The sequence below is a fragment of the Lontra canadensis genome, unplaced genomic scaffold (assembly GCF_010015895.1).
Source record: "Lontra canadensis isolate GAN:19392208 unplaced genomic scaffold, GSC_riverotter_1.0 scaffold53, whole genome shotgun sequence".
NCBI classification, from domain to species: domain Eukaryota; kingdom Metazoa; phylum Chordata; class Mammalia; order Carnivora; family Mustelidae; genus Lontra; species Lontra canadensis.
Window position 1 is genome coordinate 13,428,114 of NW_022631047.1, and position 27,972 is coordinate 13,456,085.

At 54.7% G+C, this 27,972-nt stretch overlaps 1 protein-coding gene across 8 annotated transcripts in view; it reads left to right on the forward strand.

Annotated features, from left to right (window-relative positions):
- IQSEC3 (IQ motif and Sec7 domain ArfGEF 3) overlaps positions 1–22,960 on the forward strand; it is a 99,370-nt gene extending 76,410 nt beyond the window's left edge. Inside the window, exons 6-15 of one of the 8 annotated variants that reach the window (XM_032874891.1) lie at positions 4,133–4,255; positions 4,744–4,910; positions 11,092–11,231; positions 12,384–12,509; positions 13,400–13,499; positions 13,679–13,840; positions 16,620–16,712; positions 18,927–18,976; positions 19,063–19,142; positions 22,225–22,305. In XM_032874891.1, the coding sequence (XP_032730782.1) occupies positions 4,133–4,255; positions 4,744–4,910; positions 11,092–11,231; positions 12,384–12,509; positions 13,400–13,499; positions 13,679–13,840; positions 16,620–16,712; positions 18,927–18,976; positions 19,063–19,137 (1,036 nt within the window). In that variant the 3' untranslated portion in view covers positions 19,138–19,142; positions 22,225–22,305. Of the gene's footprint in view, positions 1–4,132; positions 4,256–4,743; positions 4,911–11,091; positions 11,232–12,383; positions 12,510–13,399; positions 13,500–13,678; positions 13,841–16,619; positions 16,713–18,926; positions 18,977–19,062; positions 19,147–22,207 lie in introns of those variants that run through there. The other 7 variants (XM_032874890.1, XM_032874887.1, XM_032874888.1 and 4 more) reach the window with 7 other exon arrangements.
- Positions 22,961–27,972: the final 5,012 nt, after the last annotated feature.

Genomic DNA, 27,972 nt, shown 5'->3' on the forward strand with positions numbered 1-27,972 from the left:
CCGGGTGCGAAGACAGGCAGATAAATGTTACTGCACAAGGGACAACGGCGGCGGTAGACAGAGGACTGTCCGGGAGGCCAGGGCGGTCCAGGAGGACTCCTGGAGAGATGGACAGCTCACCAGGGACGTTGAGGTTGGGGCTGGGCAGCAGGAAGAAGGACAGCGTGTACAAAAGTGTCAGGCTTCAGACCCAAACTGCAGGAGGGGAAGCCGATATATGGAAGGGGCAGGAAAAGCTGGGCAGAAGTTGGGGTTTGCTTGGCCCCGAAACTGGGGCTTCAGACTACGATGTGGGAAGCCTTGGGAAAAAAATAGAAGCAGAGGAGTGAGTGACAGGACCAAATGGGTGTCCTTGAAGGATTGTTCTGGAACATGACTTGGAGGCAGGGAGGCTGGTTAGGAGGCCATCGAAGGCACAGTCTTGGGGAGAAATGTTGAGACTGAGCTCAAGCAGTGGCCACGGAAGGGAGAAGTAGGCGGGGCCGGGAGGCGTGGCCAGGCAGGTGCGGGGATGGGGTAGCTGATCCAAGGAACAGCCTCCAGAGGGGCTGAGATTTCAGAACCCTCCCTCTTAGCATATGAATTTGTTTGTGCTTCAGGCTCTCTAGGGTAATTTGTGAAATTATACCAAATAAACATGTGCATATTTTCAGTTTGGGAAGGGAGATGCTGGGGTCGGGAACATTTGATCTGAAGAATCCCTCAAACCAGGTATTATCAAATATTTACCGAGAACAAGCTGAAATATTAAATAGCCACTGAAACATGACGTGTGTGCAGGCTGACTTCCCTGCAAGACATGCCAGCACAGCCTGTGGGCTTGTGAGTGTGCCAGGACCAGCTCTGACTGCCATTCAGACCAGAGCACCCCGATGAGGTCAACAGTGAGAACTCAGAAGTTGGTTGGCTTCGATTAAACGCACAGTTGGTTGTTTACTTGGCCCCCCTGGATTCAGCAACGTTGTCTCTTATTAAAAATACGAATCAACCAAAAAGAAAATTAACTAGTTAGTGACGAATAATAACATGGAAAGGGGGAATTCATCATAAGAGATACACACGTATGAGTGGTGGCAGGGGACATTCAGAGCCACAGTGATGGATGAGGCCACCTCGACAGAGGTGTTAAGAGGGAGAAGGGAGACTGGTGGCCAGCCCTAATTTGGAGGCCAAGGGAGGGAGGCTCTGGATGGAGGAGGGGCACCCTCAGAGATGAAAGAGTCAACCAAGGGGAGGGTGGTGTGAGGAGAGCGGGAGAGAGGAGTGTTTCAAGAAGGGAACGATGAACAATGTCCGTGCCACCAAGAGGCTGGTGGGATGAGAAGCTGGTGCCATTGGACTTGGCAACGAGGCAGCCAGCATGGCCTTGACAAGAGAAGTTTTAATGGAATGCTGGGGTAGATGCTTGGCTGGAGTGGGTTGAAAAGTGAATGGGATTGAGGAAGTACAGACAGCATGGGTAGGGACACCTTCTAGAATTTTGGCTCCAAAGAAGAGTAGAGAGAAGGGGTAGCGACGAGAGGCAAAGAAGAGTCAAGGCAGGGTCCTAATTCGTGAAATAGGAAAGACAAGACTCCGGGTACTAAGGGGGATGATTTAGTAGACACTAAGTTGGTACTATCAGTAAGACCATCTCAGACTGAATGTGTCTCAACTGGCGGTCTCAATCTCTCCTCCTGCCTCTGAGTCCACCCCATCTGGACTCCACTTAAAAATTAGCACCACCAGCCCTCAGGCCAGAGCTCTGAGCAAAGAACAGTCTTTAGTAAATGTGAGTGAAGAGGCCATGTCCCCCACTGGTCTTGGACCCCCCCCCCTTAGAGTGGAGAGGTCCTGCTGGGGGAAAAGGCCTCACAGGAGCAGGAAGCATGGGGCAAGCCCCTTTGTGGTCTCAGTTTTGCCTTCTGCAAAATGGGGAGATTATACGCCAGACAAGACCACGCAGAAATGTGTGATGGTTTTGACCTTAAAGATCCTCTAAGAGGAGAGACAGTCATGGGCTGTCCTGGGTGGACGCAGCAGGATAGGTTTGGAAAACTGTCAGTCTGCACCTCACAGGGATTCTGGGGTGGCAAAGAAGGATGGGGAAGGGGTGATTTTACAGTAGACCCAGCAAAATAAGAGAGACCATGGGAAAGAGGGAGAGAAGAGGAGAGGGAGAGGAGGTCGTCATGCAGGCTGAGCTGACCCTTCGGGAGAGAAAAAAGCATCATGCTGAGTGGAGGGACAAAGGTTTGGGTGATTGCAGGATGGCCGAGGTTCTGAGGTGAGGGTCCACTGGGGCAGGCTTGTCAGGAGAGAACACAGCCTGGACTAGCTAGCTGCCCCAGGCGGCACAGTCCCCACCAGGAAGACCCCCGGTGGTCCCCTGGGGTGAGGGAGAGAAGCAGCCCGTCATTGCCCGCTCATTGGCCAGCCAGGAACGCCGCTGCTGACTGTGGCCCTCTCTGCTGGGTCTTTCTCAGAGAGTAAGGGCAGTCCTGAGCGCTTACCTGGCTTGGACCCCAAGTCTCCAGAGAGGAAGGCATTTGTCTTCTCGGGGATGGTAATGCCCTACCACCACTCAGAACAGCTTCTTCCCTGCCATCTGGGGTTTGGCAGAACACACTGAGATTTTTTTTCCCCTCGGGATCTGAGAGCCCCAGGACACCATCAGCCCATCGAACACTGATGCCCCATGGTGGCAATCCTCCCGGTAGGAAGGCGCGAAATAAGTGCGCACATGCGTGTGCATGCGTGTGTGCGTGCGTGCGTGTAGGGGCTCTGCATCTGTCTCTTCCTCCTTCCCCCGCCTCCCCGGTGGCCTGTGGCCGATTTACTCAGCACTCCCAGTCTGCGGCTGGCATTTCCACCTGGCTGAGTCTCGGGCTCTGGGCTCATTACTGGAGCTTTCAGCCGCAGCCCCGAGCGAGCCAGTGAGCGGGCTGCCGGTCACCTGAGTGAAGGCCGGGAAACTAGGCCATCGTGCTTGGCCGAGCAGATCCCACTTTCTCCCAGCTGCTCCACTGCCTCCTTCAGCTGCTTTCGCCCCCTGCCATGGTGCCTGGGGCCTCCCACCCCCTCAGAGGCCTGAGGCACCCACCCCCTCAGAGCGGTGGGACAGAAGGCACAGAGGCTCTGGGAAAGACAGTGCAGAGGGCCTCAGAGGCCCTGAAGCAGTGGGATGGACAGACTGATGGGGCAAGTCCTGGGCAGCAGCTGGGCGCCTGGCCGGGGCACCAGGGGCCAGCCTGGGGTCCTCTGGGTTTGGCCAGCCTGGGGCATACCGCCCTCCCCGGTGGTCTCCACATGTCAGGTGGGGGCAGAGATGAGCTTGTGCAGCCCACCCCACCCACACCCAGGCCACCCTGTCCAGTCTGTGGTGTTCTCCACCTGCATGTCCTGTTACTTTCCACCTCTCTCCCTCCTCTCCTTCCTCTCTTTGTCTGTCTGTCTTTTTCCCTGTCTCTCGCCGTCTCTGGTCTCTTCTGTCTCTGTCTCTCCCCTGTTTTGTGGGTCTTTCTTGCTTCCCTGTTCATCTCCTTGCCCTTATTTTTCTGTCTCTCTTGCCTTCTCTGTCTCTCTGTCTTTGTCCTCCCTGTCTTTCTCACCAGACTCTGTATCCTCTGCGTCTCTCTGTCTCCATCCCTGTCCCCACCCAGCCCTTGCCTCCCGGGCTCTAGCTCCTCGGCCCCTCGCTGCCGGTCCGCTGGTTCACCTCCTCCGACCAGCCTCGTGGCCTGGGTCAATCATGCACAATCCCTAACTCCTGACTGTGCTGGGCTGGGGGTCACGTGGATGTGGGCCCCATGATGCTGCTCTCAGGGCTCACCTGCCACCTGGGGAAGACCTAGAGAAGAGGTAACACGCTGCTGAGAAATCAAGAGTTGCCTCTCCCTGGGCTAGACCCAGAGGCTTCCACCACCAGCTGCCATCTGGGGGTTTTCAAAGGAAAGCCCCCGGGGGTGGGGCGATTTGGCCTAGGAGGCCCCTCCTGATTGGTCACGGGACCCCAGCCCCTCCCCCAGCAGGGCGGGCTGTCCAGGGGGGTAGGGAAGGTGCACCTTGCACACTGCTCCTCAGTTTCTTTGGGTTGAGGGAGGTTCAGGGGCCGACCTCTCCTCAAGACCCCTCGTCCCTCCCCCGCCCCCAGCTGCGTGGTGGACGAGATGGACTTCTCCAGCATGGAGCTGGACGAGGCCCTGCGGAAGTTCCAGGCTCACATCCGCGTGCAAGGGGAGGCCCAGAAGGTGGAGCGGCTCATAGAGGCCTTCAGGTAGGACCCCCTTCTGTAGCCTCCCTCCCCTCCCCCAGCCCTCAAAACACATGCCTGGGGTCACGGGGGACGGGAGATGCTGGGGGGGGCGGTTAGTGCAGGGTTGGGGAGAAGCACTCCTGGTGAGGCAGCGGGGGTGGTGGGCTGGGTGGGATAGAAGGAAGGGAAGAAAAGGGACAGGAGCCCTCAGCCCTCGAGCTCGCTAAGCTGGAGTAGCGCCAGGCTCCCCAAGTGGACTGCGGGCTTCTCCCTCATCCCGCGTCTGTGCAAGGTGATGGGCTCCACGGGTGTGGGACACCTGCCCCGTCCTCTCAGTGGAGAAGAGGACCAAGCTACAGGGAAGCCAACCACCATTACAGACCAGATGCCCTTGGGGAACCAGCTTACAGGCCCCAACAGCCCCCAGTCTCTGGAGCTCAGGGACTGGGGGATGAGGGTTTGGGGGGAGGGGACGTAACTGGGCATCCCACTCCATGTCCCCCCCACAGCCAGCGCTATTGCATGTGCAACCCCGAGGTGGTGCAACAATTCCACAACCCCGACACCATCTTCATTCTTGCCTTCGCCATTATCCTCCTCAACACCGACATGTACAGCCCCAACATCAAGCCTGACCGCAAGATGATGCTGGAGGACTTTATCCGAAACCTGCGAGGTGAGGAGGAGGGGGAGGAGGGGTGAGACCACAGCTCAGACCCCCGTCTGTTCAGCCTTAATTCTGTGAGCCTGAGTCCACTGGAGATGGTCACCCCAGCAGCCAAGGGCACGGGGACGCTGCTGTCCGGTCTTGGTCACACACAGCAATCTGGGAAGGCTGCTTGAGTGCCAGGCATCTGTTCAGTTTCCAGGAGCCACTGCCACTGTCCTAGACCTTGGGCGGTACCCCTTGCCCTCCACGGAACGCCCTCCATGGACTGACCTCTAGGTGTGGCACTGCAGCCAGTGCTGGGGTATACCAGCCCTTCCCCTGCACAACATACAATGACATTTAGGTCTTAGGTCTGCTTACATCCGCCTTGCAGATAATGTCATGCAGCCACCAGCCAAGTCCTTCCCTAAATGACACAATGCAGCCCCTGGCAGGGATCAGAGCAAAGCCGGCAGGACGGGATGTGTGCTCAACTGGGTTTTTTTTCTTTTCTAGCATTTAAGAAATCAAAGCCATACATGCACGTAATTTAACGAAGTCAAATAATTCCACAAGGCTTGCTACAAAGTTCATCCCTACCCGTCACCACTCTCCTTCCTCAGAAGCAACCAATCTCAATTTTGTTTTGCTGTTTATTGTGTGTCTTCTATAGCGCTAAACAACATGCTTCTGCTTCTTTTCTTATGCCTTTTTTCTAATTAGTATAAAAGCCGACTGTAAGGTGTATAAATCTGAGGGCTTGAGGAATGCTTGAATGTATGAATATACACGTGTGGGATCACAGCCAGCTCACGATCTAGATCATTTCCCTGACCCCAGGACAGCCTCTCCCGTCCTGTCCCATTCAGCACCCCTGCCCGAGGGCCAACTCTCCTAACGCCATCCCCGCTGACCAGCTGGGCCAGTTCTTGAACTTCTTACAGGTGGGATTAAATAGTACACACACTTTGGTTCCTTTTATACTTTTATTCTTTTTATACGAGACTTGTTCATTTTTTAAATTTTAAGTATTATTAATTTCTGTCTTAATCGGTTCAGGCTGCTGTAACAAAATATCACAGACTGGGTAGATGATAAACAACAGACATTTATTTCACACTGTTCTGCCCGCTAGGCCACCCAAGATCAAGGCGCTGGCCAAGTTGGTGTTTGGTGAGCACCCACTTCCTGATTCTGGCTGGGCCTGTCCAGCTGTGTGCTCACATGGCGGAAGGGGTGCGGAGCTCTTTGTTGTTTTTTTTTTTAATGACACTAATCCCACTTACGTGAACTCTATCTTTATGACTTCCACACTTTCTAAAGGCCCCACCTCCTCATGCCATCCATTTTGAGGCTTAGGATTCCAACCTATGCATGAAGAAGGGGGACACGAACATTCGGACCACGGCCATCTCCTGTTGCAGAATCCAAGGATTAGCTCTCTTTCATCCACCATCCCCAGCCTGCCCCACTAAGACGACACTGCGTTTATGTTATTAAGACCTAAACACAGGGACGCCTGGGTGGCTCAGTTGGTTGGACGACTGCCTTCGGCTCAGGTCATGATCCCGGAGTCCCGGGATCGAGTCCCGCATCGGGCTCCCAGCTCTATGGGGAGTCTGCTTCTCCCTCTGACCTTCTCCTCGTTCATGCTTTCTCTCACTGCCTCTCTCTCAAATAAATAAATAAAATCTTAAAAAAAATACCTAAACACAGTCCAAAGCTGGGTCTTGAAGTATGTCGTGATTACAAAGTCTTTTTATTTCTGCTTTCCTTGGAGTGAAGTGAGCACTTGTGTTCTTCTTCCCTTTGCTTAGCTCTTTAGGTACACGCTACTGATTCCTCTCCAAATTCCCCATCCTAAGTATCACGTCCCTCTCAACCCATTGAGCCCAGGGAGGTCTTCTTCTTGGAGTCTCCCTCCCAGAGCCTCTAGCTGCTCCAGTCTGTATGGGATCCCCTCCTCCATCATCTGGGGCCCCCCTTCACCTAGCTTCTGTGTTCGGTCCATAGATCCTAGATTTTATGGCTTGCTCATTTCTTTTTTTTTTTTTAATTTTTTATTAACATATAATATATTATTAGTCCCAGGGGTACAGGTCTGTGAATCGTCAGGTTTACACACTTCACAGCACTCACCATAGCACATACCCTCCCCAGTGTCCATAACCCCAACCACCCTGTCACTACCCCCCTCCTCCCAGCAACCCTCTGTTTGTTTTATGAGATTAAGAGTCTCTTATGGTTTGTCTCCCTTCCGATCCCATCTTGTTTTTCCTTCCCTACCTCCCAAGCCCCCAACTTTGCTTCTCAAATTCCTCATATCAGGGAGATCATATGATAATTGTCTTTCTCTGATTGACTTATTTCGCTCAACATAAATACCCTCTAGTTCCATCCATCTCATTGCAAATTGCAAGATTTCATTTCTTTTGATGGCTGCGTAGTATTCCATTGTATATATATACCACATCTTCTTTATCCATTCATCTGTTGATGGACATCTAGGTTTTTTCCACAGTCTGGCTACTGTGGACATTGCTGCTATAAACACTCAGGTGCACGTGCCCCTTCGGATCACTACGCTTGTATCTTTAGTTGTAAATACCCAGTAGTGGTTTGCTTATTTCTAATTCACTTCCATAGAAAAGGGGCACGGGGGGCAAACTTTCCGAGAACCTGTGTATCTGAATATAGCTTTTTCTACCCTCACTCCTGATTGGGAGTTTGGCTGGGGAAAGAATTCCAGATTGGAAACAGGGAACTCAGAATTCTTAAGGCGCTGCTCCATTGTCTTTTAATGATGGTGCTTCTCTGCCATTCCAATTTGTCCCCTTTTGCATATTAATTTCTCTCTCTCTCTCTGAAAATTTATAGGCTCTTCTCTTTGTCCTTTGTGTTCTAAATTTTCATGACTTTTCACCTCCTTCTGGTTCTTTTTTTAAAAACTGAAGTGTAACTGACATCCTGTTAGTTTCAGGTGTACAACAGAGTGATTTTTATACACTGCGAAAGCAGTCTAGTTACCATCTGGCACCACATAAAGTTACTACAATGTTATTGATTCTGTTTCCTATGCTGTACATTACATCCCTGTGATTTAATTTATTTGTAACTGGAAGTTTGTACCCCTTAGTCCCCTTCACCTATCTTGCCCACCCCCAACCCACCTCCCCTCTGGAGGTGTTCTCTGTATTTATGAGTCTGTTTCTATTTTTGTTTTGTGTGCTCATTTGTTTCATATTTAGAGCCCACATATAAGTGAAATCATATGGTGTTTTTCTTTCTTTTTCTGACTTGGCTTCACTTAGCACAGTAACCTCTAGGTCCACCAATGCTGTCATAAATGGCAAGATTTCATTCTCTTTTATGACCAATATTCCACTATATATATATATATATATATATATATATATATATATATATATGTTACATCTTCTATATCGATTCATCTTTCAATTCTTCCACATCTTGGCCACTATAAGTAATGCTCGGTGGACCTGGGGTTGCAGATATCTCTTCAAACTGGTGAGTTTCTTTATGGTTCTTTTCTCATCTCTTGTGCTAGCACTGGGTTGATCCTTTAGTCTAGAAATAATGTCCTCCAATTGTTGGGAAGTTTTCTTAAATAGAGTATTTGATCATCACCCCATTTCGTTTTCTCTGTGCTTTCTGGAACTCTGGATGTTAGATCTCCTAGTTTGATCTTCTAATTTTTACAGCTTTCTATTTGTCATCTTTGTCTTCCTGTTGGACTTTTTTTTTTTTTTTAAAGATTTTATTTACTTGAGACAGAGACAGTGAGAGAGATCAGGAGCTGGGAGGAAAGGGAAAAGCAGGCTCCCAGCTGAGCAAGGAGCCCAATGCGGGACTCGATCCTGGCACCCTGGGATCATGACCTGAGCTGAAGGCAGATGCTCAACCCACTGAGCCACTCAGGTGCCCCTTGCTGGACTTTCTTGAAGATGTCTTCCAAGTCTCCTCCTAAGGTTTTCACCTTTCCTGTCATATTTTTCATTTTCAAGAACATTTTGTTCTCAAAAGCTTCCTCTTTTCTAGGATTTTACTCTTGTTTTTTAGATGTGGTGTCTTCTTACATGTCTCTGATGGTATTTATTTAGTTCAGTTTCTCCCTGCTTGTCTCTATTTCTTCTGGCTTCCTTTTTCTGATTCCCTGTCCTTTTTCTCTTTTGCTTTATACACTTTATATATATATACATGATGAAACTTGGTTGTTCTCTCATATTTAAGAATGAGCTAAAAGGCTGATTAAAAACTATAAGTATGGGGTGCCTGGGTGGCTCAGTGGGTTAAGCCTCTGCCTTCAGCTCAGATCACGATCTCAGGGTCCTGGCATCGAGCCCCACATCTGGCTCTCTGCTGAGCGGGGAGCCTGCTTCCTCCTCTCTCTCTGCCTGCCTCTCCACCTACTTGTGATCTCTGTCTGTCAAACAAATAAGTACAATCTTTAAATATATATATATATGCATATATATATATGCATATATAAATATATATGTATATATAGGCGGGAGCTGCTGACCAGTGGTCTTTCTCATAGGGTGATTTAGTTGAGCTGCTTCACTGAGGGACCCCTACGGCAGCATTTTTAGATTTTTCTCTTCTGCCTGTTGATTTCTCAGAAGAGAAACGTCTGATCTGTTGCCCAGAGGGTATGAGTCTGGCTGCCTACGTTCTGAGATCTTCTGGGTCAATAGGACTGAGAGGGTCTCTTAATGCATAGACATCAACTCCATGCCCCAGTTTTCAGCACGGACTCCCACCTTTGGCTGGGCTTGGGGTCCCCCCGCCGCCCCCTGCACAGAGTTCCTATCTCACCTCTTGCAGAAATCTAACCCTTGGTTGGCTGCCAGAGTGGAAGAAGGGACAGGGAGATCTAAATGCTTTCTAGACTGACGATCGAGCTATGATCCTATGTCCAGCCTGACTTTACCTCCACTTTCAAGGATTCCTGTTGCCACCATTCCAGAGCCCTTTGGTGGTTCTGTGGTGTACGGAGTGGCTTCTAACTTGCTGCTGGCTTCACATTCCACTCTCTCAGATTTGCCAGTCCGGCTCATTAGTCCACTTCCCAGGTCACGTGGTGCCATTGTTTCTTCCCTGCCCTCTTTTAAAAAAACCTCCCTTTGACCAGAATGTTAAGGAGGAACAGAGATGTGTGACCTGCCGTCTTCAGCTGGGAGCCTCTGTGGGTTCAGTCTTGGTCCTTGCTCTTTCTTGCCCCCAGCCTGATGCCTTTTAGGTCCCCAGGGGTGCTGCATGGCTAATGTGCCTGACTTGAAGAACCAAGGTCAAATGGGGAAGAAACAAGGTTGATACAAAGAGATGCTTGGAGAAGGTATAATATCCTCTCACTAAATTAGGAAATCTCCTTTGAGCACACTTGCCAAAGTTGCTTTATTTTCTACTTTTCTCTCTTGTAAGAGAAACATATAGTCATTTAAAAAAAAAAGCTTTAGAAAAGGTAGAAAGAAGAAATTTTTTATTGCCTCTCTTTCTACCTCCTGAAGAAATTTGCTTCCATGCTGGTCAATTTCGTGCTAGTATTTTTTTGTTGCCGGAGTGTAATGACTGTGAAGTAGGAGATGGACGTAAGGTCTCCTCCGCTTCTCTTCACCTGATGTCTAACTACCACCACCTCCCACACTCCCAGTGAGGGAAGAATTGTGTCATACATGCAGCAACTAATCATGGGGCACCAGGCCTCCGTGTGGAGGGGTGCGGAGGGTCCAAGAGGGAGGAGATCCAAGAGAGAACAAGCTAGAACATCAGCTGTCAAGAGACTCTCATGGTGGGAACAGGGAGCGGGGTGGGGGTAGACAAATGCACGGAGGATAAGAGAACTACAGAAGCAAGGAGCTGAGCAGGAGCATGGAGGCTGTATTTGGGGACGGGGAAAGAGGTGGGATCGGGGAATGGAGGTTCTGGTCATGGAACAGCAGGATATGAGGCTGCAATGTGTGTTATATTATAGTATTCTGGTGCCTGGCTCAGGAGTCTGTCCTTAATTCAGTAGGTGAAGGGACTTGTCACTGAAGGCTTTGGAACAGGGACTGGGCAAAATCAAGGCCACCCTTGAAGAGCCTCAGTCTGGTAGGGTTTCCCCTCTCTGGCTCCTGGTCTCTAATACCACCCTCTCTCCCTCCACCGCCTCCCTGACCTTACTTTCCCTCTCCATTGCTGGTAGGTGTCGATGATGGTGCCGACATCCCCAGGGAGCTGGTGGTAGGCATCTACGAAAGGATACAGCAGAAGGAGCTCAAGTCCAATGAGGACCACGTCACGTATGTCACCAAGGTGGAGAAGTCCATCGTGGGCATGAAGACAGTAAGTGCCCCCCAAAGAACAGCACTCACCCCATGGGGGTCGCTTCCCCTCCCATGGCTGCCAAGCCCCCCACCTTGAACCTGCTTCTGTCTCCTGTGTGACATCTCCTCCCATTCTCCTCCTTCCCTTTCTGAAACACTTTTACATTATTTGCTCACTTCATAGTGATTGAATTCCCACTATGTGGCACCCACCGCACCCCCCGCCGTTTCCTCTAGCCTCATTTCCTCGTGGCTACCAGCCACCACAGCAGGAGGGCCTGAGGTGAGGTGTTGGGAAAGACTGGCCAGTGATCTAGGGTTGAAGCATCCGGATGGCCTGATGGGGAGACTAAGGAAGGGCGGGATGCTGAGTGTTCCTGAATGGTCCTACTGAACAGAAGACAGGAAAGAGCTGAAAAGCCTTCTAGACTCTGGTGTCCCAACCACTGGCTGCCCCTCAGTTATGACCTATGTCACAGGCAATATGGTCCAAGCTGGTAATGACGCTCTATAGTTTACTACTCACACATCGGCAGAGGCTGTTCATGCCATAAATATAAAGGATGTAGAGTGGGTTCTGGTATTTGTTTCCACTTTCTCCTCCTAAATTGCTGACCCAGAAGCAGCATGGAGATGTCATCTGAGCTCTGCACTGGGCTCCTCTGCTCTGGGATGGCCCTTTTTGCCCAGAGCCTTGATTGCTGAGGTCTTTTTTTTTTTTTTTTTTAATTTTATTTATTAGTTTGACAGAGAGTGAGAGCACAAGCAGGGGGACTGGGAGAGGGAGAAGCAGACTCCCCACTGGGCAGGGAGCTCAATGTGGGACTCTATCCCAGGACCCCTCTAGCATGACCTCAGCCAAAGGCAGACGCTGAACTAACTGACTGAGCTCCCCAGGCACCTCCATTGCCGAGGTCTCAGCATCTGCCTGGTCTGCGGGTGCCGCTGCAGTAGACTGTTACACATGGCAGATCCAAGGCCTCCCCGCCATCCCCTCCCTCCGGCACACTAGGATTTGGTGTGCAGGGGGCAAGGGGACGGAGGTACAGCCCTGCAGCTGGCAGCCTGGGTCGTGGGGGGGCCCTCCAGAAGTCTTAGAGGGAAACGGGTCGATGGCAGCCATATTTGAACAACCTGGAAGCTCTTTTCAATGGCCACGCCCTTGCTCCAGGTGCTGTCTGTGCCCCACCGCCGCCTGGTCTGCTGCAGCCGTCTCTTCGAGGTGACAGATGTGAACAAGCTGCAGAAACAGGCCGCGCATCAGAGGGAGGTGTTCCTCTTCAACGACCTGCTGGTGGTGAGTGGCCTGGCCAGGCCGGGGCAGCCTGCGGCCCCTCCTCAGCCTCAGCCCTGTCCCTGGGGACCTCCTTCAGAATGCTGTAGTTATTTCTCTCTTTTGGTGGCTCCAGTGTCTCCAGGGCCCAGCTGGAGGAAGGGCACTGAGGAAGCATTTGTGTATTGAGCAACTGGCTAAGTTTCCATTTTCCTTGGGGGAGGGAGATACCTAGGAAATAGTTAGGAAATAACTAAGAAATTAACAAGATATTATCAAATTGGGAAGAAGGTGGGATGAAAGCAAGCCATGATGAGGGGGGATTTGGTGCAGTTTGTTTCTGTTTGTTACTTGGGCTACTCAGGGAGGGGATTCCTAAGGAGGCCACATCTGAGTTGAGATGTAAGTAATGAGAGTAACCCAGCCATGCAAAAAGCTGCAGGGAGGGTTGCGGCCCCGAGATAGCATGTGCAAAGGGCCTGCAGGGGGACTGAGCTTGCCCTATTCAGGCCACGGAAAGGAGGACAGTAGGACCCAGCATAAAGCCAGAGTGAGGCCTGGAAAAGATGGGGAGAGGCAGGGAGTGTGGGCTGGCTTCTTCTAACTGTGGTGGGAAGAGCCACTGAGGAGTTTAGCAAGTTAAAAAAACACCATATTTTGAGATAGTGTGTATTTATATACATGTGTATACACGCATGTATATGTGTGTGGACACATACATAGCAATGTGTATGCGTGTGCGTATAGAGAAACATGTGAATGTGTGTGAATGTATCCTAAGTATGCAAGTGTGCAAGCGTGTTCACATTTCTTTGTATGCACTCGTGTGTTCCCCAGTGCCCCGTGTGTGTGTGCATCCGAGCGCACACACACACGTGCGCTGTCAGTGCTTGTCTCTGTCCCTCTCTGAACAGATTCTGAAGCTTTGCCCAAAGAAGAAGAGCTCCTCCACATACACCTTCTGCAAATCAGTCGGCCTGCTGGGCATGCAGTTCCATCTCTTTGAGAACGAGTGTAAGTCTCCTGCAGACCCGGAGACATGGCAGAGGGAGTTTTGGAGGGGAAAGCTGGAGGCTGGAGGGAGGAGAGAGGGGACAAGGGTCCCAAAGTCCCTGGTCATTCTCCCCACGGGGCTGCCTCTAGCCTCCCCTGCTGTTGCTCACGATCACGTGGGCCTGGGGTCTCCTTTCCAGACTACTCTCACGGCATCACCCTGGTGACCCCACTTTCGGGCTCTGAGAAGAAGCAAGTGCTGCATTTCTGTGCCCTGGGCTCGGACGAGATGCAGAAGTTTGTGGAAGATCTGAAGGAGTCCATCGCTGAGGTGACAGAGCTCGAGCAGATCCGGATAGAGTGTAAGGGCCACGAGGGGTGGGGGCACACGGCGGGGCGGGTGGGTGGGCTCCCCGTCCACAGGGAATGGAGGCTGCTTGTGGCAGGAGTCTGACTCTTGGCCCCGCCCTGGAGTGAATGCGGTGGGATGAGCCGAGGCCCCTCCCGTCTTCTGAGCCCCACTCCAGGCTCACTGCATCTGCTCCCGTTTCTTCACAATTGAAGTTGGGGGTTGCTAGAGTGCGCACACCCGTGTGCACACCCACCAGGCTGTGGGGCTGCGTGTGGACCCCTGGGAGCTGAGGACCGGCTGTGTCTGACCAGCGAGGCTGAGCCGGCCGAGCGAGGCAGCCATGCCAGCCTCGATGGTCTGTGTGCCCAGGGGAGACACAGACCCCGGGATCCAGTCTGGCTCATACCTTACATCTGTCTGCTTCATTTCGTTCATCTCTTCTCATCTAGAATCGTCCCCCGACTTTATTTTTTCACCATATGGTCTTTTTGAAGGGTCCTGCCTGGTTTTCTGACTCTCCCTCATCTAGGAGCTGTCTTTTGATTCCCCTAAGGAATGCCTGGATTCCTGAGTGCTCCAATTCAGGCATTTTAGAAACTCCGTGGGCCTCTCTGGAGGGGAAGGTGGTTTGCCAGGTAACTTGGTGGTTGAGGAAGGGAGCAGCGAGGGCCCACAAGCTGGGCCCACTCGCAAGCTTTTCCTGCTGTGACATCGCCCTTGGCTTCAGACTGCCTTTCATGGGAAATCAAACAACCGTGGATTCAGAAACAAAAAGAGCAGATAGATTTCGGGTCTGCCTTCTATGGTCAGTTTGTTGGAAAGTGCTTCTAAATTAACTTAAACCCATTAGGCAATAGGAAAAGCAGAGGGACTTTGGGGGCAGGGCAGCAACGGGACAGGCCGGTGCTTTTTAATCCGTGTTTTTGGAGCACCTACTACGTGCTGGGCAGTTTGCCTACAGCGCTCACAGTGATGCTGCAAGGTGGTGCTCGTCCCCAGTTTACAGACCAGCCTCCGGGGAAGTTAGGGATGTGTTTAACATCGGGCATCTTAGAAGTAGACGTGGCACTTGCATTTAGGTCTGCTTCTGAGGTTCATGTACTTTCTACTCTAACGTTGACGAAAGAGGTTCCGTTTATAATAACATAAGGAAACAGCTCAGTCAGGTTGGAAGAGGAGCCCACCAGCCCAGACTGTAGGGCTCGGAGGTGGAGGGGGTGTAAATTCTGCTGCTGCGCTCTGCTGGCATTCTTGAGCTCAGCGGCAGGACCGGAGGCTCCGACATGCCACCTTGGCTGCTGATCTTGAACATTCTCAAGGACACACCCTGAAAGGTCACTTCTGTCATTGTCAAAACGTTACAGATGGCTCTGCCCCGCCCCGGGGAGGCACAGTGCGGTTGCTGGAAGAGGCCCCTTTGCCCCCACCTGCCCGGGAGCAGCATACCCAGCCCTCCCAAAGCACAAAGGAGTAGATATTGCCAGAATCAGTCTGTCAAGAGCAATGTCCTTCCCTGCTGCCCAGAGGGCAGGGGAGCAGGGAGAGAGGCTCACTCGCGTCTGGCTTTTCCTCTTCAGATGCAGAGAAGGGGAAGCAACAGCTAAGAAAAGATGAAGCATGGGCCAGGGAGGCAGGGAGGGAAGGAAATAGACAAAGGAAAATGGAAACAGCAGAGCCACCGTTTATTCCATGCCCGGCGCTGGGCTGCGTGCCAGCCCTCTTCTGTTATCTGATCCTTGCCACCACTGCCCGTGAGGCAGGGAGGCTTGTCCTCATTTTACAAATAAGGGACCAAGCTGAAGGAAGTTGTCCAAGTTCATACAGTCAGTGACAAAACAAGATTTGCACCAAGTTCCTTGGAATCCCTGCTTATAATTACGATGCTAATTTCTCCAAAGCCAAGACAGCCCCTCTCTGGGGAGAGACAACCCTCCGCTCAGCAGAAGTATGAAGTATGGACTGATGGTGTGATTCAGGCAGTCAGGACAACCTGTGCTGGCTTGGAGGTTTGCAGTCCAGGGCCCTGGATTATAGACAACTAGGGACACAGAAAATGGGACCCAGGAGAGCAGATTTAATAAAAGGAACCTGAGTTATATCTCCTAGAAGAGAGACCCTGAAGCAGTGATTGAATCATGTCTGGACCAGGCTTACAGTGTAGTGAGAGGAATCAAGGTTGAGGGCAAGGCGGGTGTCCTGGGGGTTGAGGAGCACCGACATTCTCAGGTGGGGAATCTCCTCTCTGGGGCAGCTCAGCCAGCTGGGCGGGCTCTTTCCCATCCGGTGCAAAGGACGCAGGCTGGCCCCAGCCGTCACTGAGGTCCTCTGTGCCAGGTGATTCGTCTGCGTTGTCATAAAAGCTAAGATCCACTGAGCACTTGCCATGAGCTGGGCCATCTCCTAAAGGGCTTTGGTGCATTTCCTCTTGTAATCCGCTTAACCACACTTGGAAGTGAGCACGGCTGTCCCCTTGAATGAGGCATGGAAAGGTTAAGTAAATTGCCCATAGCCACACAGCTAAGAAGTCCCAGAACCAGGATTCAAACCCAGACTGCCCGCTGCCCTCTCCGCCTCTTCTGCTGCCTCTATGACAATCAAGCAGCCGTTAGCATCCCCACAGACAGAGGAAGAAACTGAGGTTCTAGTGGGTCTCTAACTTGCTGTGAAGAGGGTGCCAGACTCGGGCCACATGTTAGAGCCTGGGTCAGGGAGCAGCCCTCCTCCCTGCTCTCTCCTCACTCCTCTCCCATCTCACTGTGGTTGAGGTTGGGTTCCTCTCCATCCTCTAGGGGAGCTGGAGAAGCAGCAGGGAGCAAAGACGCTCTCCTTCAAGTCCAGCGGGGCGCAGGTGGACCCGCAGTCAAAGCAAGGATCGCCTACAGGTGAGCCCTGGTTCCACTCTGGAGTCCCAAATCCCAGGCCTGTGATGGCCCTGGGCCCACAGGGAGGCCACTCTCCACCCCCAGCCTTGGGTTCCTGGGGAATTGGGATGAGGGAAGTGCTCATTCCCATGGTCATTTCTTTCTGCTCAGAGCTCCAGGCTAATCTCACGGGCCTTAGTAGTGGGAGTGAGGAGGACAACGAGGGAGGAATGTGTCCATTTACATGCTGCCCTGAGGCCCTGGGTCCCTGTGAAATGTCACTATCCTCCCTAGAGAAGTCGGGCCAAGAGCCCAGATGCCTGGCCCCAGTGGGGGAGCCTCCCATGCACGCACCCACCCTGCATCCAGACTCCCCGGGGACTGCTGGGGTTCACTGGGGGGTGGGAGGTGTAATAAAGAGAAACAGCTTGAGAAAAATTACTGCCTATGATGGGAGCCCAGTAAGGAGGATGGCAGAAGGGTCTGGAAATCTTGGTCTGCCAGTCAAGTCTTTTACCTAATGAGCCACAAGTGCTCCAGGCCAGAAGAGTCAGCCCAACCCAACATAAACCTTTAAACCCATTTTCCCCAATGGTTTCTTCAGATTGACTTATTCACTCCAGACAACTCAAGCCGGTTTCAGATTTTGTTATCAGTTCTGGCCATGTTCTCTAGACCTGCTTCCTTTCTGCCACTGACATCTTCCTACTTTCTACCTCTTGGCCTTCACCTTACCGCCACCCACCACAGAGAGAAGTATCACTGCCACCCCCACTCTGCGGTCCCAAATAAAAATCAGAGGCCGAGATGGCGTAAGAATGAACTCCCATCCCAACAGACCTCCAGTAAACCATCCAGAACTGTTCACTGGTTAATTAATTCAGCCATTTATTCTTACATTTAACAAACACTTATCAAGTGCCTGCCGTGTGCCCCCTGCTAAGCACTAGAAGACCAGGGTTCCAGCAAGACCACGGCTTGAGCCGAGACACTCTGGTGGGTTTCATGCTGGGCCCCAGCCCTCGGTGACAGCCATGACACCACGATGCTGGGACAGACGGCATCACAGGCCTCGGTCACTCTGGAGATGCGATTCCTTTCCCAAGCAAGACCTGAGGCTCCTTTAGCTGCATGGGGATTCTCACTGTGACGTCATCTTCCGCGTGTGGGTTTGGCCTGACATCGCGCATTCATAATTCTCCACCCGGCCTGAGTTTCCAGCCAGCCCCTCCATTTCTATCAGGTCACAGTACTCGGGTCACTGCTTGTTTGCACAGCTGTGTAAACTCCGGAGCCATGCCTCAGCTGTGATTAATTACTTGACATCCCACCCCACTCTGCAGCCCAGCCTGCCTCTTTTGGAAGCTGCACCCCCTGGTCAGTCCAGGATGCCTGTCTCCAGGGCCTGGTCCATCAGTCACCTCCTGCTTGGGGTTCTCCTTGGTCCCAAACAATGGCATAGCTCCCTCTTGCGCTACAGAAAGCAGAGAGATGGACACAGCAAGGGTACTTGCGCACACGCACAGACACACACATACACATACATGGGCACACAGCAGTCAGAGGGGCTCCCCGAAGGGGCTGTGGGAGGCCTGACGAGGGCCAGGGAGACAGCCGGGAGTGACTGAGCCAGAGAAAGCCACCACACTGTCCCTGGAGGTCTGCAGGGTTCCTGGTGCTGTGCCACGCCAGTCAGAATGCCCTGTAGAGCTCAAACAGCCACACTTCCCATGCCAGGCCCTGTACGGGCCTCAGTTTACTGAATCCGCACCACGGAGCTAAGTAGCGGGGATAGGAACACAAAAGGAACACTGCCTCTCCCTCAAGGGGCCTGCACTGGTCAGGGACAGGTTAATAGCGGAGACTCCCTGCGTTTCTGAGAGCCAGTGGCACCGTGAAACTGACTTTCACTGTCCCTATTGGGGAGGCTTTGACCATGGGTGAAAGACTCAACAATGCCCACATAAAAACCATCAGAGATCCTGTAGTCTGCATGCCCAAGGTCACACAGCAACCAAGGGGCAGAACTGGGCTCTGCCTTCAGGTCCACCGCCCTGGGGCTGCGTCCCAGTCAGGAGTAGCACGATACCCGGAGTCTTCTGTCCACACCGGCTAACTGCAAGGATGCTTGGTATCAGGGGGCGTGGGGGGCGGGGGAGCGGTGGCTGGGAAAGGCAGGAATTTATTTGTATTGGGCTGGGTAGAGAGTGAGCCCTGTGCTCTTTGCATTCAAAGCCAAAAGGGAAGCGGCGCTGGGGGAGAAGCCAGTGGAGAGCACGGTGGAGGTAAGTGGACGCCTGGTCGCCCAGGTGAGTGATTCCGAGCCCCTGCTTGTCCTTCTTCTCACTGTCTCTGTTGTTTCTCTTCTCAGGTATTAATCAATGCCTCCCCAGCCCGACTCACCATTTTACCAATTTCAAGAGATACAATTAAAAGTTACTGCTAGCATGGGTAATGCCACTGTTCCAGCGCCTAATTAAGCCACAGCCCTTTCTGCCCATTCCCTGGCCGCGTGCTCTCCGAGGCCGAGCTCCCAGACTGACACCTGCAGACGATGCCCATGACGCTTCCGTAGTGACTCTGCTCACAGCCCCCTCAAACCACCTCCCCAGCAGACTGCTCACTGAGCCCCTAATACATGCTCTAGCAGGGAAGCCACGGGTCCCTTCCCCATGGGGTGTCTGTCCCCCACAGGAGGGAGCTTGGGCCCCTCCGGAGACTCACCCCTCATGTCCAGCCCTAGGGACCGCTTCCGGTGCGGACCCTGCCTGCCCAGCTGCCTCTTGGGACAGTTGGAGAACATAGAGACAGGGGGCAGCTGAGAGTGGGGAGCTCCTCCCTGGACCCACCCGTCCATTTGGAAAGCGGGCCACGGCGTAGGGGTGCGTGTGGGAGCCAGTGAGGGAGAGCAGGGTTGGATCACCTTGGGGATTTCCCTGGGGGGACAGCAGAGGTATCCGAAGACTCCCCACGTGGGAGGGGGATGCCCTCCCAAGCCACATAGGGAGAGGCTGGGGAGGTAGCCGCCGCAGCTAGTCCTTGCCAAGCCCCCAAGTGGGGGCCCTATTTAGTGCCCCCTATAAGCTCCACTGGGCCCCAGTCCTCCCCCATTGCTCCCCTCCCACCCCAGTGAACCCCTCACTCCTTTGCCAGGCCTCTAGGGATGTAGCTTCTCACACACAGACACCTCCTTTCCCAGCCCTACCCCAAGCTGGAGGAGCCCCCACTTAGAGGGAGGGAGAAGCCTGCCCACCATGATGCCCCAGGGGAGCCCAGCTTCTTCCCTCTTTTCCCACGGCCCCCACCCCCCACACACCTGTGTCTGGAGGAGGCACCTTTACACGGAGGAGCTTCCTGCCCCAGCAGCTGACAAGCCCCCAGGGTGGGTATCCCATCCCGTGCCCCCTCTTCTCCCCATCTTCCTGCAGCTGCCCATTCTCTAGCCTTGCAGATAAACACACAAGGCTCCCAGCCCTCCGGTTTGTTCTCCCAGCTCTGCCCTGCCTTAGCCTGGCCTGCCTAGGGAGCACGAGCCGTCTGATGGCCGGTCCTCCCCTCCCACCCTGCCAGAGGGCCACGTGGCTATCTGCAAGGCTGCCATCCCCAGCTAGCCCCAGGGCCCTGCCAGCCTCTGCTCCCCTGCACAGAGGGCAGCCTCGCTGCCCCCAGCCTCTCAGCTGGACCCCAAGCTCTCTCGTCCTCTGCCCTCTCTCCGGCACTGCCTGGCCGAGCCCCTCTGGCAGGTGCTTCTCCATCTTCTCTGAGCTGTTCTGACCTGCTACTCATGATCCATCCTCCCTCTCTCTCTCTCTCTCTCTCTTTCTCTTTCTCCCCCCCCCCCCCCCGTTCTTCCATTAGCAGGGAGGTAAGAAGGGGGTCAGAATGAAATGTTTTGCTGTCACTTCCTGCTTCTCACTTACTGACCATTAAAGATAAGGAATCCACGCTGGGGTGGAGAGGCGGGAGGGGCAGGCAGTGGGGTGGGGGACGGAAAGTAAGAGGTGATGAGGGGGCGGAGATGAGCCAAGAGCTGTGGGCTGCGTGGGGGAGGGGTGCGGGCCAGGAGGAGGAAAAGGAAGTCCAGTGGGTCTGGACTAGGGCAGCAAGACACCAGCTGTAAAATCTGGGGGAGCAGGAGAGCAGAAGGCCTGCCCCCACTCTCTAGGCCACTTTTCTCCTGGGGAGTAACTCAGAATACAGGCAGGTGGAGAAAGAAGCTGGTCCCCTCCAGCAGTGGAGGGCAGAAGCCTTCTGCCAGAGTGGGGACGGCAGAGGGCTCCCCAAGAAGAAGGTGGGTCCCAGCTATGCCCTCTGCCTACCCTGTGTCTCAGCAGAGCACCGAGGGACGGGGGGAGGGGGGTTGGGGGACTGTGGAGAGGGAAGCAGCCCATGGGGAGTGCACGGGCCCAGAAGGGGGGGGGTCCCAGAAATTGTATCCTGTGCCAATAAATTCGGTTAGGAACCCCTGGTGTACAGCTCTGAGATGGGCATCTTGGTCTAGACCTGGCAATCAGGGCTCCTCCACTCCAGCCTTGATGTCCCCCTCTGTGCTCTGAGAGCCCATCCTGGGTGGTGGTGGCCCAAGAACAGTAGAATGTCTCAGAGTGAAAGGTGTCAGCCACCTCAGAGGGCCAGGGGTCAGAAGGGGATGGTGGCAATGTCATACCTACAGGCTGGGGAGCTGGAAGGTGAGGAACTAAAGACATCCCACCCCCCAGAAGGCTTGAGCTCCTTTTCTCCCATTTCCTCAACCTCCCCCTGCTAGCGAGAGGAGGCCAGGTTGGTTCAGAGTGACCTCCATGGGTCGAGGGAGGGCATAACGATTCGAGTCCTTTCTGGGGACCCTCTCCTGCAGTGGGACAAATTTAACCAGGATGCAGGCTGGCCCAGAAAGGCAGCTGGGGACTGAGCTCTGGCCTTGGCTATCTGGGTTGCTTTTAGATTCATGGTTTTGGCCTTGGGGAAATCTAGGAGAACAGGGTAGGTCCAGATCGTCCCTTCAGAGGCCCCCAGTGTTCTGGGTTTGGGCACCTTTGTGATTCGACAGGGCTGGTGAAGCTTCCCCTTTAACAAAGGGAGGAGGGGGCTTGAGAGGCTCAAAGATGATGGACTGTCCCTGTGTCTGGTCTCTGTTTGTCCTTGCCACAGCCCTGGGAGGCAGGGAGAGGGCAAAGACCATTGCCCTGTTTTCTAAGCTCCGAGGTTAGTAGAGAGGGAAGTGGAGAGAGGTTTACCCGTGAGATGTGACTGCAGAAGCCTGCAGAGCCCCAGGTGAGGAGACAGGCCTGAGAGCCGAGCTCTCTGGACCACAAGGGGGGGCGGCCCTTCTGTATCGCAGCCAGAGTTCCTCCAGGCCGGTAGGGAGGCAGCCAGCGCGGCTAGAGGTGAGGGCTGGAAGCAGCCGAGGGGCCCAGGAGACGAGAAAGGGCTGGGGAGGGAGGCTCAGGGTAGCCAGTCCTAGCAGCTGGGAATTAGTCTTATAACATTTCATGCTTCTCTGGCTGTTTCTAAACTAGGTGTCAATTCACAACAGGCTTCAAACGTCTCAGCACAACCCCAGGCTGGGGGCCGAGAGGGGAGCGCCAGCGCCGCCGCCAGACCCGCAGCCTAGCCCCTTGAGGGAGCAGCCCCCGCTGCTGCCGCCGCTGCCACCCACACCCCCTGGGACCCTGGTGCAGTGCCAGCAGATTGTCAAGGTCATTGTCCTGGACAAGCCCTGCTTGGCCCGCATGGAGCCCCTGCTGAGCCAGGCCCTCTCCTGCTACGCCTCGTCCTCCTCCGACTCCTGTGGCTCCACACCCCTGGGTGGCCCAGGCTCCCCCGTCAAGGTCACCCACCAGCCTCCGCTGCCCCCGCCCCCACCCCCATACAACCACCCCCACCAGTACTGCCCGCCCGGTTCCCTGCTGCACCGGCGCCGCTACTCCAGCGGCTCCAGGAGCCTAGTGTAGACTCTGGTCCCCACTGCACTGCTGTCCTGGAAGGGCTGGCCGGTGGGGGTGGGGGGGCCCTTAGCTGCCCCCAGCAACCCCAACACACCCTTGTTCGCTGCTCCCCACACTACGGCACAATGCACTCCTGGCCACTGCTCACCATCATTTTGGAAAGAGATTCCCAATCCCAGGCGCCTGGGATGGCCTCGCCCACCATGCTTCCCTTGGTCTGAGCACCCCTTCCCCCTAATCTGGACACACCACCTCACTCTCCTGGGGCCCGACACAGCAAGGGACCCCTTCCTCCTGCTACCATTCTGGCCCCTTGGGCCCCAGACTGAAGAAGGCAGGAGCCGAGGGCCTAACTGGCTTCCCGACCCTGAGTCTGTCGGGTCCCAGGCCTCAGGCCAGGTTGGGAAAGCAAGGGGTGGGAGGCTTCCTCTTCAGCAGCCCCCAAGCTGATCCCCTAACCCCCAGGGATGTTGGCTGTCCGGGTCACATCCTCCCCCTCCTCCTAGGGCCTTCTCCCACATTCTCAGGAGCTGGGCCCTGCCTGTCCGGGGCTTCTCAGACTTCAGGAAAGTTCTGAAGTTAAGAGGGAAAGGGAGCCCATCAGCAGAGCTGTGGAATTGTGAGGCCATATAGCCACAATACACACCTTTTAAAAGAGTTTCTTAGTTCTCTAGTCCCAGATGGTGCCCAGCCAAGACAAAGTGCAGAGGTGAAGTGAAGACTTAAACATACTCATCTGAGCCAGGCTCTTCCAGCCTGGAAGCAGACACACGGAAAAGTGGTGGTGATTGCCCAAGGGACGGATACAGCAGGCAGAGGTAGAATTCAGACCTAAGTCAGGGTTCCTTCTGGAATGCCTGCCGCAGCCCCCCTGAGAGGTTTGGAGACAGAAGCAGGCGACAGAAGCAGATGCTGTAAAGGCACTGGCATTCCTCCTGCTGCCATCCCCAACCAGCCCAGCAGCCTTTAAATCCTGCTCCCCGTGCCTCCTCCAGGAAGGCAACAGACCTGCCTCCAGGAGGCACGGCTGAAAGAGCCCTCACACCATCACAGTTGCACAGGAGAGCCGAGCAGGGCTCACTGCCTGCTGACCTGGGCCCACCAGAATCAGAGTGTCTGCTTTTGTGAGGCCCCGCGGAGCCGAGGCAGCCTGGCCTCAAAGCCCTTGGGCACTACCGTGGCCTGCCCCATCCCAGTCCTTTCAGGAAGTATCTGTCCCAAGTCAGGCCGGACTCTCCAGTACTGTGCCAAGAGTTCATTGCTGTCCTTCATTAAGATCCCCTCCCACTTGGAGCCCATTAGCAAAGCCTGCCAAGACATGGAAGGGACTATTGGCTAGGGCTAAAGTGAATCTGCGTCTCCCTGACGCCTACCCCGTGCCCCAGAGGGAGTGCCCCGAGCCAGCTAGGAGACGCAGCGTCCTCCCCCACTCTCAGAGGTTCCAGATGACCTAGTTTCTAATGTGTGTGTGCGGTCACCCAGACGTCACATGATGTCACCCAGTGAGTTTATTTCTGGCTCTGTCTTTGTCAGCCCCGTTTCCATAACTTGTGACCAATTTGCCGCCTCCTCCCCGGGTGGCTGCCCAGCTGATCTCCTGTACTTGTCTCTCCCTGCCACCACCACCCCCCCATGCCTTTCCTGTAACAGGTGGCTACAGTCACAGCCTTCAGAGCAGAGTGGCTGACAGATGGAGCCCACAGATTCAGTCACCTCTGGTGCCCTTGACCAAGGCAGGGATTGCCCTTAAAAAAATGCAGGCCTAGACAGCAGGAGTCAGGGTTGGGGGGACTCAGTGGGGGGAGTGGATGAACCTTGAAAGAGGGGCCAGGCCGAAAGCGAGCGGTAGTTACGCTGGGTGGCAGGGAGGCTGCCTTAGGAAGGAACAGGAGCTCTGAGATGGCTAAGTGTATTCACTCGGTAGGGACCGTGAGTGCCAGGGAGCGCTGAGAAGGGGCACCATCACAACTGCTGGACCCCTATTACCTGCCCACACAGTGCTTCTGGTGGAAAGTGCCCTCCTCTCTGTTGACAGGCACACCAACCCCCGTCCCAGCTCTGCTGTGGCCCTGACTTTCCAGGCCGGGCCCAGCAAAGGTCTTAGGGCTGAAACCATGCCTGGAGCCTCTCCCTGAAGACCAGACGCCCAGGCGTCACAGGGTCCCTTCCCCGGGTAGGGGCTTACCCACTGTCACTGGGGTGGTTTCCCTGGGCCCCACTGGCAGCGCAGGGAGGCCTGGCCTAGGAGGCAGATCAGCCTGGGGTCAGCGGAACCTGGAGCCAAGCCTGGGATCTGAGGGGCTTTTAATTCCTGATGGCCTCCCTCACTGTCAGAAAAGCCAGACTTCCCACTGGCTCTAACTGCCCTCCTCCGATCAGCTAACAAGCTGAGGTTGGGACCCACCTCATTCCCTGTCCCCAGAGACGTGGGACAAGCCTGCTCCTCCCCATGGCAGCGTCAGGGCCCAGCCCTCCCAGAGGGCCCGGCTGGAGGTGCACTATGGCTCCCTGCTCTCTGAGGCAGTGGGGCGGGGGGCGGGCAGTGGAGTGCTGACTGGGCCCCCAGACACAGCGTCCTGGGCACATCCCCCGTGACCCCAGGTGGGCCCCCTCATGACCCCAGGTGGGCCCACCCCATGACTCCAGTGGGCCTACCCCCACTCCAGGGTAGACCCACTGGATCAGCTCTCTAGGCCTTACTTTAGGGGACCTGGGCCCCCTCTCAGTGGTATCCATCCGGCCCCAGCTTCAGAAGCAGGAGTGGGAACGATTAGCAGCTTTCCCACACAGTTTTGTGCAAGTCCCCCACTGGAGCTGGAAGTCCCCACCCTGGCAGCTTGGCCTGGAAGCCTGCTAGTCTCCAAGACACACCTATCAATCAGAGCTGGGCCCTGGGCAGCCCCCCCACCCCGACTGAACCCCGTTCCCCCACAGCCTGCCAGAATGTCTCTTTGCGTCCAATAGGCTTCCCTGGTAGCCATCTGTCCATCTGTCCCTGTGTCCTGCTGTACAGACCTTCTTGCTAAACATCCTCCCCACCCGCTCCAGCACCGCCCCCCCCGCATCTGCCCCTTCTCCTCATTGGAGAGAAACCTCTCTAGGGAAAGGCAGGATGGCTGCACCCAGCGATGAATCCAAATGGCAAATATTTTGTAACAAAATAGCCCAGAGGTATTTTATCTGTTCAATTCATAGAGTTTTAGAGATTATATTGAAATATGTCACTTGAGCAAATTGCGTTGGTTCTGTTTCTCTCAGAGGGAGGTCCTACCTTGAGTCTGAGCATCCGGTTGGCCAGAGTCCGAAGCCAGAGGCTGCTGTGCAGCCCTCAGCCCCGAGGGCTTTGGGGGGCAGCTGGACTGCCAGGCTGCTCTCTTCTGGCCGCAGCGGTGTCACCTCTGACCCCGGGATGGGGTAACTCGGTGCCACCATAGGACATGGTTAGGAAGCCCCATCCGAAATAAAGAAGAGTTGGGGGCTTGTGCGGGAGTCATAGGATGGGTCAGAGCTGGGGGCACAGGGCCGGGAAGCTGACCCCAACACTCAGCGCAGCCACACAGCCACACCCACACAGCGCACATGCGCATACACGCGCTCCCGCACGCACCTTTCAGCCAAGAGAGCCGCTAACAGTGGAGACCCGGGCCACGTTAGAGGGAAGAAGCCCTATGACCTCCAGTGTGCCTCCCCGCAGAGAGGGAGAGGAGGGGTCAGGACCCCATCTGCCATGCTTGGCCTTATGCCATGTTGAGAGGGCCCATGTTGGGGGCCCCGGGTCCCACTGAGCACATTTGATCATCAGCCTCTGAATGTCTGACCTTCTAATCACAGGTCTGCTTTGACCAGCCCTGGGGTGGAGAGCCCTTCCGAAGGTGGAAGTCAACAGGCCCGAGGGCACGGTCCGGCAAGCTGCACTGCTTGATGTGTGGGGCACGGAGTGTGTGGGGCAGACATCTGCAGGTTGCAGGAGGGGACGCCCAAATTCTGCAGGAGAGGACAAGAGCATCAGGGTGGGGGAGAGAGACAAGGGGCTTGAGCGAGCATTCACTGCTATGGACAGGGGCTTCACAGAGAGCGATTTCCCCTGGTGGGGGAGAGAGGACAGAGCCTTGCAGCAAAGCCAACGCCTCAGAGGCACTGCGCCGTGGGAGAAGAGTGACTGGCCAGGGCGGAGGGTCCGGGGACACCTGTAAAGAGGGTGACCCACTCTCCTGGTGACCAGAACTCTGAACACCCAGGAATCCAGGCAGCTCCGCAGGCTGGGGCCCGTTATCCCCAGTTCAAGTAAGAAGGAACGTGACCTCACCCTCCTTCCAGGAAACGGGAAATTCCAGAAGAAGTCTGGGGCCAGCAATGACCTGTCCCATCCTGGGAACTCTCTGACCCAGGAATCTGAGGACGGGTCCCTGGAGAGCACCCCTGAGGGGACCCAGCTCAGCCCAGGCCTGGGAGAGGGCTGAAGGCCAAAAGGGCTGCTGCTGTGTGGGAACACAGGGCGGCGCCATCCTCCAAGCCTTCTGGCCCCTGAGGTCGTCTGGAAGGAACGCCCTTTGTCTAGTGAGAGAGGGAGACCATGGGGCTCTAACAGAAGCCCCCTGGGTCCCTTGGCCAGTGCCTCTCCCTATAGTGACCCTTGAGCAGGGAGAAACTCCTCAGCCATTGATTGAGAATGTTTCCAATAAGGGGCACCTGAGAGCAATGGCCCAGAACAGGACAGCAGCGTGAGAATTCAGGGAGCAGTTAGCAAGGTTAGGAAGCCCAGCATGCCCCGGGCACTGGTACGGGTGCGGGGGGCATCCAGTGAATGGGACAGACAAGGGTCCTGCCCTCCAGGAGCTCGCACCGAGCGGTGCTATCACAGAAACACAAAGGGACCAGCTGTTTTCACAGAGCAAGTGGTGGCGCAGGAGAGGTGAGGGGGAGATGGGGAGAGGGTGAACAGTCAAGGAAGGCCTCTGCAGGGAGCCAGATGCAGCAAAGTCAAGAACAGTTCCCAGGACAGGGGAGCAGTTTCAGGGGGTGGAATGACCATAGCTTTCTGAGGCAAAAACAGAGACGTTCTGGCACAGGACTGTCTCCTAATCTGTGAATGTCCTTACATGAAAATTCTTACTGTAGCTTCCTGAAATGCATTTAAAGAACCATCTTGACCGAGGAAATGATAAAATTGGGCTTCTCCTGGGAAACTCCAGTTGGAGGGGCACCATCATCAGTGGGGAAGGAGGGGGCTTGGACACAGGCCGGCAGGCACTTCCAGGGGCTGGCCAGGTGGGGGCAGCTACTGTCCAGAGCAAAAGTTGGTGTGGAAGAGCCCCCCGCCGCCCCCCACCCAGGGC